At 35.5% G+C, this 14745-nt stretch overlaps 1 protein-coding gene across 1 annotated transcript in view; it reads right to left on the minus strand.

Annotated features, from left to right (window-relative positions):
- BPTF (bromodomain PHD finger transcription factor) overlaps nt 1–14745 on the minus strand; it is a 141360-nt gene that overhangs the window by 74615 nt on the left and 52000 nt on the right. Inside the window, 2 exon segments of the mRNA XM_058561375.1 lie at nt 12954–13142; nt 13750–13956. Coding sequence (XP_058417358.1) covers nt 12954–13142; nt 13750–13956 — 396 coding nt within the window.

Below are 14745 nucleotides of genomic sequence, written 5' to 3' on the forward strand. Positions count from 1 at the left end.
TACTGTTGTTAGGAAGTAAGGCTTTCAGTGCAAGAGAAAAGAGATACAAGTGTAAAAACAAAGAAACTACACAATCCTCAATCTGAATTTGAAATGTCAATATGAATTGATGGTCTTTTTCTTTTCAAAAATACGTATTTCCTAACACTACCCACCAAAAAAGCCTAGAGATAGGCTACCTATCTCTACCCCTACCACAGTAGGGGCCCAGAGCAGTAAGTACTCCTGGGCCCCTACTGTGGCCTCCAAATATTTCCCCACCAAAAGGAACCAGGGCTTCTTGGATGAATGATTGATCCCAGGTCTGGGGTAGGAAATGTATAAGATAAGCCTCGGATATTTTATTCTGCCAAAAAGCAAGGAAGCTATCTAAGACTACTGGAGTCATGGCAAAAGGACTCAAAAGCCCACATGAAGGGGCTCCTGCTGGTCAATATAAGAAAATGAATGATTACTACAACTGACTGAATCAAAATGAATCCATAAAGACCCATGAGTTCAAATTGATATTTAAAATGAGAAAGCCACACGCCTCACCCAAAAGTCCATAACTCATGAATCGCCACTGAAGGTAAATGGACACCAACTCCTGACCCTGAAAATTTGAATTTAAAAGAAATAATTAAGTATTTATTCCTGCTCTTACTATATTTCAAGGTATTCAAATAGCCATAGCTAATGAGGGAAAATTCTTTACAGAAGAATTCCAGTTAAAAAAATATGGAAAAAACGATAAAATTAGAAATCACCATATTATAACCTCCAAATAGATAAGTGTTTCTGGAAAGATCATCAATGAATGAGAAGTGGACAGGAAACTTTATTCAGCATCACCACCTGAACTCTGATCAACCTCAGCATTTGTAAAGGTGGAACAGACACTATGAGCCTTCTGAGGCGATATGATATGAAGTACCCAGCACATAGCTTATGAAGTATTCTCACCAAAAATAGTTGAAAATGAATTTAACCAAGCTTTTAGAACAAATTAAACAACACTAAGAGAAAGGAAACAGACAAATCTTGGATGTGGAATAGTCCATAGGAGGATACACTAGGATTCTTCAACAAGTCAACAGCATATGAAATGAAAAAGTGAGGGAAGGAGAGAGTGCTCCACATTAAGAGACTCAAGAGATATAAAACCAAACGTCATGTCATATAGGAACCTTATTTGCAGTTATTTCAAACACAGCAAAAGCAAAAAAAAAAAAAAAAAAAAATTTTAAGTGAGCAAATTTAAACTGACTGGATAGTAGATGATATTAGGGAATTGTTGTCAATTTTACTAAAATGATATTGGCGCTGTAATTATGTAAGAAAATGTCCACATCCTTTAGAGATGTATGTAAGATTGATATAATATGATGTCTGGGATTTGCTTAAAATACTGCAGTAGGAAACAACCCAAATTCACATCAACAGGAAAGAAGATAGATAAACTGTGGTGTAGTGACACAGAGGAATATTATAATGCAGTTCATATGAAAGAACCCCAGCAACATACAATATTATATTAGTAATATAATGTAAAGTGCAAAAATTAAGTTCAAAAAAGTTACACTTAACACAATACACCTAATAAGATATACTTAACACAATACACTTGCTATAAAGCTTAAAACAACTAAAACAGAAACATATAGTTTTTAGCAAATCATGTAGATCATCTCAATGAAAGCAATAATATGTGGGTTATACATTACTTGGACCTCCAGTATCAACAGTCTTAATTCTACTGAGTCTCCCTCATAAAAAGGAAAGAAGGTAATAGTGAACACAGGATTCAAAGTGATAATCACTTCAGGTAGGGGAGAGAGAGGCAGGGGATGGGATCAGAGATATGGTTAGACGCAGGTTAGTGTCAAAGCAGGACTTAGCTTTTTGTTTTGGACTACACATTCCTAGGTGTTTGTTTCATTATTAAACATAATTTAAAACCTGAATGAATAAATGAAGGAAGACTATGCAATGACCAACGATGAGTACAATTAACTAACAATTATGATTTATCTAATACCATACACCTGGGCTCAAAGAGGGAAAATTTTTTAAATTTGAGCCAAAAAAAGAAAAAAAAAGGAGTTTAAAAAAAAAAAAACCATGGCTGAAACAAGTATGACAAAATCTTGCTAATTTTTTAATCTAAGCGTTAAACATATGGGGGGATCATTATACTATTCTCTTTTGTGTATGTTTGAAAATTTTCGTAATAAAAAAATTTTATATGAAAGCTAGAAATGGCAAATTTAAAATCTGACAGCTATAAACCAGTAATACAATCAACTTACTCATGTTGGAAAAATGCATATATTTGAAAGAAAAGAAGTCAGTCACCCAAATAACATCAAATTCCTCACTAATCATTTCTTTTACAGCTGTGGATCTAGATTTGTGAAGTGTAGTATTCCTAATTTATAACTGTCTAAAAATCATCTTCTCAAATAATGAAATAGTATATAAAGATAACCCCTCATTTATGAACTCAGAATTCAGAGTGCATTTTCTCATAGAAATATAAGAAAAAGTGATTAGGTTATAGACCAGCCCGCAAAACTTTTTTAGCACATAATATACCCCAAGTATGGTTTTAACTAAGAAAAAATTCTGGGATAGGAACTTATGAGATTCTGACTCTACATATCTTAAAATACTTTATAGAAAGTGCTCTATGCTATTAGGGAGATCACGGTACTTCACGAAGACAAGACAATCAATCCCCTACCCAGGTATTCTGATCTAAAAAAGCCATTAACCCACTGAAGGCAACCTGAGTTCAGATTCTATCCATTTAAACTTTCAAGGTATTAGTGAGCTGAAGAATACCACAAACTTGTAATACATAGCTTTTTTGTTAATTTGACCCAGGTTAAAGGACAAACTTAAGTGGGAAACAGTGTTTTCCTCCATTTCAGTTTACAATACTGATTTTGTTTCTTTAAAATAATTCTTCTAGAACTCATCACCTCTTTACCTCACTAGGCTATAGAATTAAGGAAATCTCAAGCATTTGCTTCAAAACACCAGAAAGAAGGTAACACCTTCCAACACGTACATTTTAATCCACACAGTCCTAACGTTCCAGCCCTACAGCAAATATTATAGGTTTTGGTATTTACAATACTATTTTCCCTGAACATGACAAACGCTGTAAATGAATAACAACCGGAAAATTCTTGTAGTTATTTCTCACACCAAAATTATATATAGACCTTGAACTTTAACTTCTGAACATTAACATCAAAGTTTAAAAAACAAAAAATTCTAAGCAAAAAACTACAAAGAAAAAAAAGTAACTTTTCTACTTGAAGGTAAAAGGGGACTTTTTTAAAAGGAAAAAAATGAGGTAAAATACATAACCAGAATGCAGATGACTGGAAAACAAAAACAAACACATTAAAAAGACTAATAGGGGCCGGCCCTGTGGCTTAGCGGTTAAGTGCGCGCGCTCTGCTGCTGGTGGCCCGGGTTCGGATCCCGGGCGAGCACCGACACACCGCTTCTCCGGCCATGCTGAGGCCGCGTCCCACATACAGCAACTAGAATGGATGTGCAACTACGACATACAACTATCTACCGGGGCTTTGGGGGAAAAATAAATAAATAAAATCTTAAAAAAATAAAAAATAAAAATAAAAAGACTAAGAAACAAGAGTATTTAACTGCAGAACCTCCTAAAGCCATTACAAATCAACTTAACGAGGTATAAAAGTGTGCGGGGAATGCATCAGTTCAGCATCCAGTATCAACAGCCTCTTATCCACTGAATTTCCCTTGTAATAAAATTCAAAACTAAAGCAAAGTGGGGCCGGCCCCACGGCTTAGCGGTTAAGTGCGCGCACTCCAATGCTGGCGGCCCGGGGTTCGGATCCCGGGCGCGCACCGACGCACCGCTTCTCAGGCCATGCTGAGGCCACGTCCCACATACAGCAACGTGCAGCTATGCCATACAACTATCTACTGGGGCTTTGGGGGAAAAATAAATAAATAAATAAAATTGAAAAAAAAAAAAAAAACTAAAGCAAACTACTATCTTCTAAGATGTCATTAACCCAAAAAGTTAAGAAATAGGGTAAATCAATACATTCTTATAGTTCAACTTTATAAATATTCGAGTTTCAATATGTCCATGGAAACATTTTCAAAGTAACTATACATAGTTATGGAAATAAAGCCAGTTTTATCTATTACTGATATTTTCCTAATCTCAGGCATTAAATCTAGAAGCATAACTTCAATGAAACAAATGCTGTCTGCATTATATGTTTGAATACAAATTCTCAATAGTGGATTTGAGTTTAAGATGCTAGAAAGACACGTGCCCCTTATAAATTTAAAACTCAACATTGTGGTAAAAAAAAGTTCTAATCTAAAATCCAGAACAAAAGTATAATCCTGAAATTGAGCCTTTTGTCAACTACAAAAAAGTTACACTGAACACTAAACAGCATACTTGCTATTTGGGGCGCTTTTGGCAACATAACCATTTTCATGAACTAAAGTGAAACGTCTGGAATGCAGATGCACAGGGGGAAAACCTCTGAGGAATCGGTATTAAGAGATTAACTTCTTAAAGTGATGTCTACCAACCTTTCCCTAAATATGGCTCAACTTTTCAGTTTAATCCTCAATCTTAGCCACATAAAACCTTTCTGATCACTGATCATACCCAATATGAAATCTGCCCAATTTTCCTTATGTTCTCAGTCCTATAAATTTTTAGACCATAAATTTGTAATTTTTACTTTGCATAATGTCATCTATCATTTTATATGAAAATGATAGTGCTCTCTGACAAGACTTTATTATAAGATACAGCTTGAAATAATGTATGTATTTCTAAAGAAATTCTAAAATACATGTACTTCTAAAGAGATTCTAAAGATGTATTTCTAAAAAGATTTTAAATTCTCAGATTATTTTTTAAAATCTTTCTATTCCACAAAAAGAATATACAATGCAAACACTAACCAAAAGAAAGCTGTTGTAGTTTAGAAATATTAAAGATAAAAGACACTTCACAATGATAAAGTTAATTCTACAAGAAAATATAAAAATTATGTGCACCTAATAACACAGCTTTAAACTATATAATACAAAACTGAAAAAATTTAAGAGAAAAAGGCAACCCCACAGTAAACAGAAACAATTTTAAAATATCTTGCACAGAGGAAAACAAAACGTAGCAAGGATATAGATTTGAACAACACATTTGAACACTTTGACCTGGGCAGCTAATTTTTGGCAAAGCAGCCAAGAACATACAATGGAGAAAGGACAGTCTCTTCAATAAATGGTGTTGGGAAAACTGGACAGCCACATGCAAAAGAATGAAAGCAGACCATTATCTTACACCATAAGCAAAAATTAACTCAAAATGGACTAAAGACTTGAATGTAAGACCTGAAACCATAAAACTAGAAGAAAAGAGGCAGTATGCTCTTTGATATCAATAGTATCTTTTTTAATATGTCTCCTCAGCTGAGAGAAACAAAAGAAAAAAGAAACAAATGAGACTACATCAAACTAAAAAGTTTCCACACAGCAAAACAAACAAATGACAAAATGAAAAGACAACATACTGATTGGGAGAAGATATTTGCAAGTCATATATCTGATAAGGGATTAATATCCAAAATATATAAAGAACTCATACAACTCAACGACAAACAACCCAATCAGAAAATGGGCAGAAGAGGTGAACAGACATTTTCAAAGAAGATATACAGATGGCCAACAGGCAGATGAAAAGACGTTCAACATCACTAATTATTAGGGAAATGCAAATCAAAACTACAATGAGATATCACTCCATTCCCGTCAGAATGGCTATTATTAAAAAGACAGGAAATAACAAGTGTTGGAGAGGATGTGGAAAAAAGGAAACCCTCGTACGCTGCGGGGTGGGAATGCAAACTGGTGCAGCCACTCTGGAAAACTAGTATGGAGATTCCTCACAAAAATTAAAAATAGAAATACAATATGATCTAGTTATTCCACTTCTGGGTATTTATCCAAAGAACACCAAAACACTAATTTGAAAAGATATATGCATCCTCATGTTCACTGCAGCATTATTTACAATAGCCAAGACTTGGAGGGGCCGGCCCAGTGGCGCAAGGGGTTAAGTGTGTGCACTCCGCTGCAGCAGCCTGGGGTTCACAGGTTCAGATCCCGGGCACGCACCAACACACCGCTGGTTGAGCCATGCTGTGGAGGCATCCCATATAAAGCGGAGGAAGATGGGCACAGATGTTAGCCCAGGGCCGGTCTTCCTCAGTAAAAAGAGGGGGATTGGCAGATGTTAGCTCAGGGCTGGTCTTCCTCACAAAAAAAAAAAAAAAAGAAAAAGACTTGGAAGCAACCTACGTGCTCATCAATGGATAGCTCATCAATGGATGAATGGATAGAGAAGACACGATATATATACATACAATGGAATACTACTCAGCCATAAAACAAAAGATGAAATCTTGTCACTTGCAACAACATGGATGGACCTTGAGGGTATCACGCTAAGCAAAAGAAGTCAGACAGAGAAAGACCATTACTATATGATTTCACTCATATGTGAAAGACAAACGCACACAGAGTTACAGAGAACAGACTGGTGGTTACCAGAGGGGAAGCGGGTGGAGGGAGGATGAAAGGGGTAAAGGGGCACATGTGTACAGTGATGGATGGAAACTAGACTTGTGGTGGTGAACACGATACAGTCTATACAGAAGTCGAAATATAATGATGTACACCTGAAATTTATATAATGTTATAAGCCAATGTTACCTCAATAAGAAATAAAAAAATAAAAACCGTGACCTAATTGTCCTATACTGCACCAACAACTAAAAATACATATCCTCTTCAAGTGTACATGGGACATTTACCAACATTAACCAAATGCTGGATCATAAAACAAGCCTCAACAAATCTTACAGGACATAAATCACGTATAGAATACTGTCTGACTACAGGAGGTTAAACTGGAAATCAATAACAAAAGATAACTAGAAAATCTCCAAATGTTTGGGTATTAAGCAATATATTTCTAAACAAGCAATGGGTTTAAAAAAAAAAACCAAAAACCACATCATAATGGAAATTAGAAAATATTTCAAATTGAATGATAAAGACAATATAACATATATAAAGTTTGTGGGATGTAGCTACAGCAGTACATAGAGGGAAACTTATAGCCTTGACAGCAGACATAGAAAAAATAAACAAAAACTGAAAATCATCAAAGCATTCATCTTAAGAAGCTAAGAGAAAAGATAACAAAGAGGGTGTAAGAAACTTTTGGAGGTGACAGATATGTTTACGCCATAGATTGTGGTGATGGTTTCAAGGGTGTGTATTTATTTTCAAACTCATCAAGTTGTATACATTAAACACGTACAGCTTTTTGTATGTCAATTATACCTCAATAAAATGATTTTTTTAAAAAAAAAGCAGGGGGGAAAAATCCACAAAAATGCAAAGAAAATAAAAGGAAGGAAATAATAAAGATCAGAAATAAACTAAAAAAAGAAAAAAATACAATACAGAGGATCAAGAAAGCCAGAAGTTATTTTTTTAATAAGACTAACAACAGTCATTAAAAGTCTTGTGAGATGGTTAAGAAAGAAGAGAGAAGCAATTTCGGGATTGAAAAAAAGAGAACACCAGGGGCCGGCCCGGTGGCACAAGCTGCTAAGCGTGTGCACTCCGCTGCAGCAGCCCGGGGTTCGCCGGTTCGGATCCCAGGGGTGCACCAACACACTGCTTGGCAAGCCATGCTGTGGCGGCGTCCCATATAAAGTGGAGAAGATGGGCACAGATGTTAGCCCAGGGCTAGTCTTCCTAGGTAAAAAAAGAGGAGGACTGGCAGATGTTAGCACAGGGCTCATCTCCTCACCAAAAAAAATAGAAAAAAAGAACACCACTATAGATCCTATAGACATTAAAAAGATAGAATATCATTATGCCAATAAAACTTAAAAGTTAGATGAAATGGGTAGATTCCCAGAAAAATGCAGCTAAAACCGACATCAGGAAATATGAATAGCCCTCTATCTACCAAAGAAATGAAATCTACAATTGATCGCTTTCCCTCAGCGAAAACTCCAGGACCAGATGACTTCAGCAAACATTTAAGGAATAAATACCAACCCACAGAAACTCTTGCAGACAATAAGAAAAGTGGGAACTTGTCTCAACTCATTTTATGAGGTGAGCATAATCTTGACACCGAAGCCTGACATGGACATTATGAGAGACAGGAAACTGTAAGCCAATCTCACTCATGAAAGTAGATACAAAAATCCTAAACAAAATATTAATAAACTGGATGCAACAATACATAAGAACAAAAACACATTACAACCAATTTGTATTTATTCCAGGAATACAAGATTGGGTTAACACTTAAAAAATCAATGTAGGAACTTCTGCTGCCAGTCAAGATGCAGTAGAGGGAGTGGATTTACCCTTCCTCATGAAACAACCACAAACAAAAAAACAGACCACTTAACAGAAAATGAACAAAGCAATGGACAGGCACTTCACAAAAGATATCCAAATGACCTATATGTATGTGTGTGTGTGTGTGTGTATATACATACATACACACACACACGAAAAAGCGCTCAATATCCTTAGTCACCAGGGAACTGCAAGTTCAAACTGTTAAGATATTCCTACATTCCTATCAGAATGGCTAAAATTAAAAATTTTAAAAAAAGGAAAGAATGACACTGGTGATGTCAAGTGTTGCCAAGGATGTAAAGCAGTTACAACTCTCATACACTGTTGGTGACGTGTAAACTTGCACAACCGCTTTGGAAAACTGTTTAGTAGTATCTATTAAAGATGAGCATGGGGCCGGCCTCGTGGCTTAGCGGTTAAGTGTGCGCACTCCGCTACTGGCGGCCTGGGTTCGGATCCCAGGTGCGCACCAACACACCGCTTCTCCGGCTATGCTGAGGCTGCGTCCCACATACAGCAACTAGAAGGATGTGCAACTATGACATACAACTATCTACTGGGGCTTTGGGGAAAAAAAGGAGGAGGATTGGCAATAGATGTTAGCTCAGAGCCGGTCTTCCTCAGCAAAAAGAGGAAGATTAGCATGGATGTTAGCTCAGGGCTGATCTCCCTCCCCCCCCAAAAAAAAAAAGATGAGCATGCACAAATTGAATGACCCAGGAAAGCCACAACTAGGTTTATACCTCTAGAAATGTACATAAAATCACAAAAAACATGTAAAAGAAAATTCATAGTAGTATTATTCATAATGGTCCCAAACTGAAGTTTAGTCCCAAACATGAATGGCCATTCAAATGTCCATTAACATAGAAAATGGATAATAAAATAATTGTTATATATCTATAGAATGGAATATCATACTGTAATAAAAAAGAATGAACTGCTACAAGTAACATCTGGATGGCGCTCATTGATATATAGCCGAGGTAAAAAAAAAAAAAAACAAAAAAACCCAGACATCAAAAAGTATATACTGTATGATTCCATTTATTTATTTTTTTTAAGGCAATACTAATTGGTGGTGATAGGAGTCAAGATAGTTAATACCTTTGTGGGAGTGAGAGTAGTGGTGGCTAGGAGGGGCATGACATGGTTCACTTTGTAGCTATCCATTAAGCTGTTTACTTAATAACTGGGCACTTTATCATATGTTACACTTTAAACAGAAAAGTTTACCAAAAAATATCTTTCCATACCACTTTCCAATCGGATGGTATCTTTTATTGATAAGCTTTAATCATTAAATTAGGTGCCGAAATACATTCTGAAGGGTTAGAAAAGAAACTTGAGTGAGGTGTCTTCTATCACGGCTACTGTTTTTCACCTACCTAGAATAATTCCCCCTCCCCAATTCTTCGAACACCACGTCTCATCTACTGACCATGGAGGGGTCAACAGTGGTAACAGAGATTGGTCCAGGGATACTACAAAGGACCTGGCACACTGCCTGGCACACTGCAGGTGCTCAATAAATATCTGTTGAATAAATGAGTGCAGAGAGAGAGAAACAGAAGGAAGCGGAGTGACATGTTTTAGTCTTCTGAGGGTCAGAACTCTATGGTTGGCCAGTCTACTGCCCACTAGAATATAAAGTCCTCAAGGGCCTTGACTTTGTCTATTTTGGTCACTGACACATCCCCACTAGTATATTCCGGTGTCCTAAGTTCTTAAGTCAGGGATCTATAAAATGTGTATCCACTTTATGAAGAGTACCAAATTCCTCTTAAAAACTGGTGTGATATGTTTAACATGTGTCTTTAAAAACGCTTTTCACAAAGTTTTGGAAACAAGAATGAGAATATCAGGTTTCTAAATTTTGTTTTGTTTTTTTTTTAATTTTTATTTATTTGTTTTTTCCCCCAAATCCCCAGTAGATAGTTGTATGTCATAGCTGCACATCCTAGTTGCTGTATGTGGGACGTGGCCTCAGCATGGCCTGAGAAGCGGTGCGTCGGTGTGCGCCCAGGATCCGAACCCAGGCTGCCAGCAGCGGAGCGCGCGCACTTAACCGCTAAGCCACGGGGCTGGCCCTTTGTTTTGATTTTTAGTCTACTCATGAAGAGAACTATGATTTAGTAAATGGTCAGGTTTTGAATTTATTGCAGGGACAGCATCTTCAGCTATACAGCCTTCTCATCCTGATAACAACCCCAAATCACTCTGATGACAGCTATTAACAATTGTTATTTGCTCCCATTCTAGCTTCCTTAAAATTTCTTGTTTAGGTTCTCATGTAAATAAATTTTTCATCATGACATATACATGAAAAAACCATCTGAAGTGCAAAGTTTAAATGCAAGGGATCTCATTTACAAGAATTAAGTTGATTAACTACTACTGAATCAGTAAATGTATAATTCAACTCACCTACTTTATTACTCTCTTCTTGCTAGGCTTTCTCACTCTTTCAAAGAACTGATTATATACAGCAGTAATAAGAACATCCTTATCAAGCAGTCAGTATGCGTCAGGTACTACCCTAAGTGCTTTATACATGTTTTGTTAAGCACTCTAAAAATGTAAGTCAGATACTAGGATAAGAGTTTCTCCCTTAAACCATTCTAATAACAACAGAACAAATATCTCAGAGAAATTAATAAATTGGTAATAAATAGCTTAAAAAGCTAAAATCTAAGCATAGTTGTTAACTGTGTTTGGTTTAAAAATCAAACAACTAGTATATAAATCCACTGGTAGGATGGAAGTTTACATTAAGTAGCAATCAATCTAAAAGGACAAAGAATATTTTAAGAAGGATTTACTAAGAATGTAATCATAATTCCAATAAAAATGAAAACTTTTCACATTATATTGGGGCTAGTACTCTACTTTCACACTTTCAATCATGAATATGTGGAAATCAGAATAATGCAATATTTCAGAACTGGACAAGACCAAGAGATCTAACCGCAGAATTATAGAATTAAATTATAGATCTCTGAGTTTCTCCAGTGCCTTCAACAGAGGACTTTCACCGAAATCAGCTTTGATAGGTATTTAGTGAACGCATCTAGTGAAAGGGAATTTATTACTTCTGTTTTCTGAACTGCTCTAATTTGAAGGAAGTTGTTTATATTTAGTCAAAATATTCTTCACTATTATTTCTACCTGACTTATTACCCTACATTTCAAAGAACAAGTCTAATCTCTCCAGCCCCAACATCTCAGCCCCTCAAGTATTTCAGGACAATTACATTATTTCTACCTACAGATTCCTTTTGATGCCAAGCCTATTCTTCTCTAGGCTAAAAAATTTGTTTCTTCATTCATTTCACCAAATAGCACAGTTTCCAGACTTTTCTTCATCTTAGTGAGCAGTCTCTCATCAGTATAAAATATGGTGGACTAATTGTTGTGATTCTTTTGGATCCTACACATACATCTCTGCACACAGCCTAATGTTACAGTGGTGTTTTCAGCAAGAGCTCACTGTTTACAAGCAACCAGTTGAAAGCAGTCCCCACAAGAACTGTTGATTACCAAAATTCTTCATGTTACAAAACAGGAACATTGAGGCCTTGAAAGATTAAACGACATTAACTTAATGGCTGAAGTAGATCTAGAATCAAGTCTTCTAACTACTAGTGATGTCTTCTTCCCAACACATTACAATCACATCTTAGTATAAAATGTAGCAATGACAGTACTGAAAGGTTGAAAATATGTGATATTCTTATAATACATAGAAAAAATCTTCAAGGACTTCCATCAAGGTATTAACTACAATTCTTGATTTTTGGTGGGATTATTCAGTGTTAATTTCCTTATTTTGCTCACCTTAATTTTGTAATTTGTTTTTTGAAAACATATAGCTCCTATAATAAAAATTCTTTTATTTAAAAAAAAAAGGCAAAAGGAAAGGCATAATGACATTCCTGGTGTGATATAACTTACTTCGAGTATTATTTTAATTTTAAAAAGCTTAAAAGATGAATTACCAGTTAACTTACATTTTTATGTCAAAATATATCTTGCAAAAAAATATTTTGTGACAATGGTTTTCTATCATAACATTATGGTTTGAAACGTTAAAAAAAACTACATGAGCACATGCAAACAAAATTAATTTGTTAGTACATACAGAACTGAAATGGTCAAATCATTCAACACTGAGCCATTAGTATGTAAGTACTTAAAACCAAAATACCTGCCACTATGGTCTGGTGATAAAATATACAAATAAGTCTATTAGACAAAACAGCTAAATGAACTTTAAAAAGCATGAAGATTATGATGAGTTTCAAGCACTAACTGCAAGAACATTTGTCAAACTTCAAATGTTAGGTGAAATTTAGCAATCAGGGATGGCACTTAATGTAAGCAAGCAGCATGAATGAACATATACTTTCAAGTTTAGGTGACATTCAGCTTTTACTACAAAAGGGAAGGATTCCCCCCATTACAGAGGCATTGATACACTGCCCTCTGACCTGGCACATCCTGGGGGAGCTCAGATGCCACCTTCTTCTCTGCCATGTTGCTGCTATCATGGGTTTCTGAGAGACACCCCACAGGACTCCTCCCTTCAGAGGGACTAGTCTCTTCTGAAGAAGCATTTGTTGTGTTGTCGCCAAGATTTGCGGACACAGAGTTACCTTTATCCCCAACTTCTGTTGGCTCTACAGTAAAATGCACAACAAAACTTTAAAGATATCCTTTAAAATTGCTTTAGGACAAATGGCCACATTCAATCAACTACTAAAAATGAATGATTATCAAAAAAACCTGCTTTTATTTGATGGCCATTTTGAAGCAATTAAATTCTGGGATATTTTTGCAGTAGGTAATCCAAAGAGTATTGAAGAATATTTAATATATTAAGAATGTTTAAATAATATAAAAATGAACATATTTTATCAAATATAAAAGTGTATACTCTGGTATAAAAAGTGATTTTTCACCAATAAATCTCATAGGGAAATGGCATCTTATTAGGAAATATAAATACAGATATGGTATAACATTGTAGCAGATCCACCAATACATAAAACTCATTACAGTGATTATGTGTGTTACAAGGGGGAAGGGTATCTTAATCTCTTTAGGAATGTAAAATTAAATAGTTGTTTGTAATAAAAAAGATTCATCTTCATTTTGCAAGTAAAATTGGAGATTTCATAAAGTTGTTTGTAATAAAAAAGATTCATCTTCATTTTGCAAGTAAAATTGGAGATTTCATAAATAACACTGACGAAATATTTCTTTTTAACCAAGTAGTTTTTTTACCCTCAGATTTTCCTTGCTCAGGATCATCATCTGGTGTTTTGTCGTCATTGTCTTTTTCAAGGGACTGGTCTTCAAACTCCTCTCTGCTTTTCTCAGCATCTTTGGAGTTATTATTCTCACTCTCATTCTTGTCCTTTTCCATTTCTTCCGGGCTTTTAATAATATCAATGTCTCCCTTTTTGGCTCTTATGGATTCCAAAATTTCTTCTATAATAAAAACAAAAAATTTTGTTTCCTTATATACCAAATATAAAAGTACTACAAATGCCACTTAAGAGTTTCAATAAAGTTATTGAAGTTAAATATGTTAAAAGCATTAGAACTATGAAATAAGGATCAAGATTACCAATAAAATTTTGATGTAAGGAGAACTCAACCAATTTGGTTATCTTCACTTCTAGAAAATACATGCTAGTTATAGGCTCTACTTTCTTTTTTAAAAAAAGAAAAATTAGTCTATCTTTTGAAATTGAGACTTGATATAAATTACTGTCATATCCTCTACCATATGAAAAAAACTATAAGCTGACACAGACCCACAGTCTGGGCAGTGTGATCAAAACCTAGAGACCCATGACCTAGTGTAGATCTGACTCAAATTAGCTGTGTGACCCTGGGCAAGCTACTTAACCTTCAGGCCTCCACTGTAAAATGAGAAAACAGAAGCCCATTTGGAAACATTGCTCTCTGAAGTCCCATAACTGTTCTGAAAGTCATTAGATCCCTAACTCTAATCTTCTTTCAACTTGGGCAGAGTGATACTACAGCACGATGCAGACCAAAAGGCATTCAGCATGGACTCTTGGATATTAATGATATTCTTTGGATTATGATCCAATACTGTCATTCTTTATTTTACTGCTCAAATTGTTCCAACTTTGGCCATTGGGAGCTTCTTCAGGTGAGTCCTGTGTCCTTTAAACACACCTCATTCATTCATTTATCCCCTCCTTACTTTCCAACACTACAAGATGCTCCAGGCTCACCTTGTATTTT

This window comes from Diceros bicornis, chromosome 18 (genome assembly GCF_020826845.1).
Source record: "Diceros bicornis minor isolate mBicDic1 chromosome 18, mDicBic1.mat.cur, whole genome shotgun sequence".
Taxonomy (NCBI): Eukaryota; Metazoa; Chordata; class Mammalia; order Perissodactyla; family Rhinocerotidae; genus Diceros; species Diceros bicornis.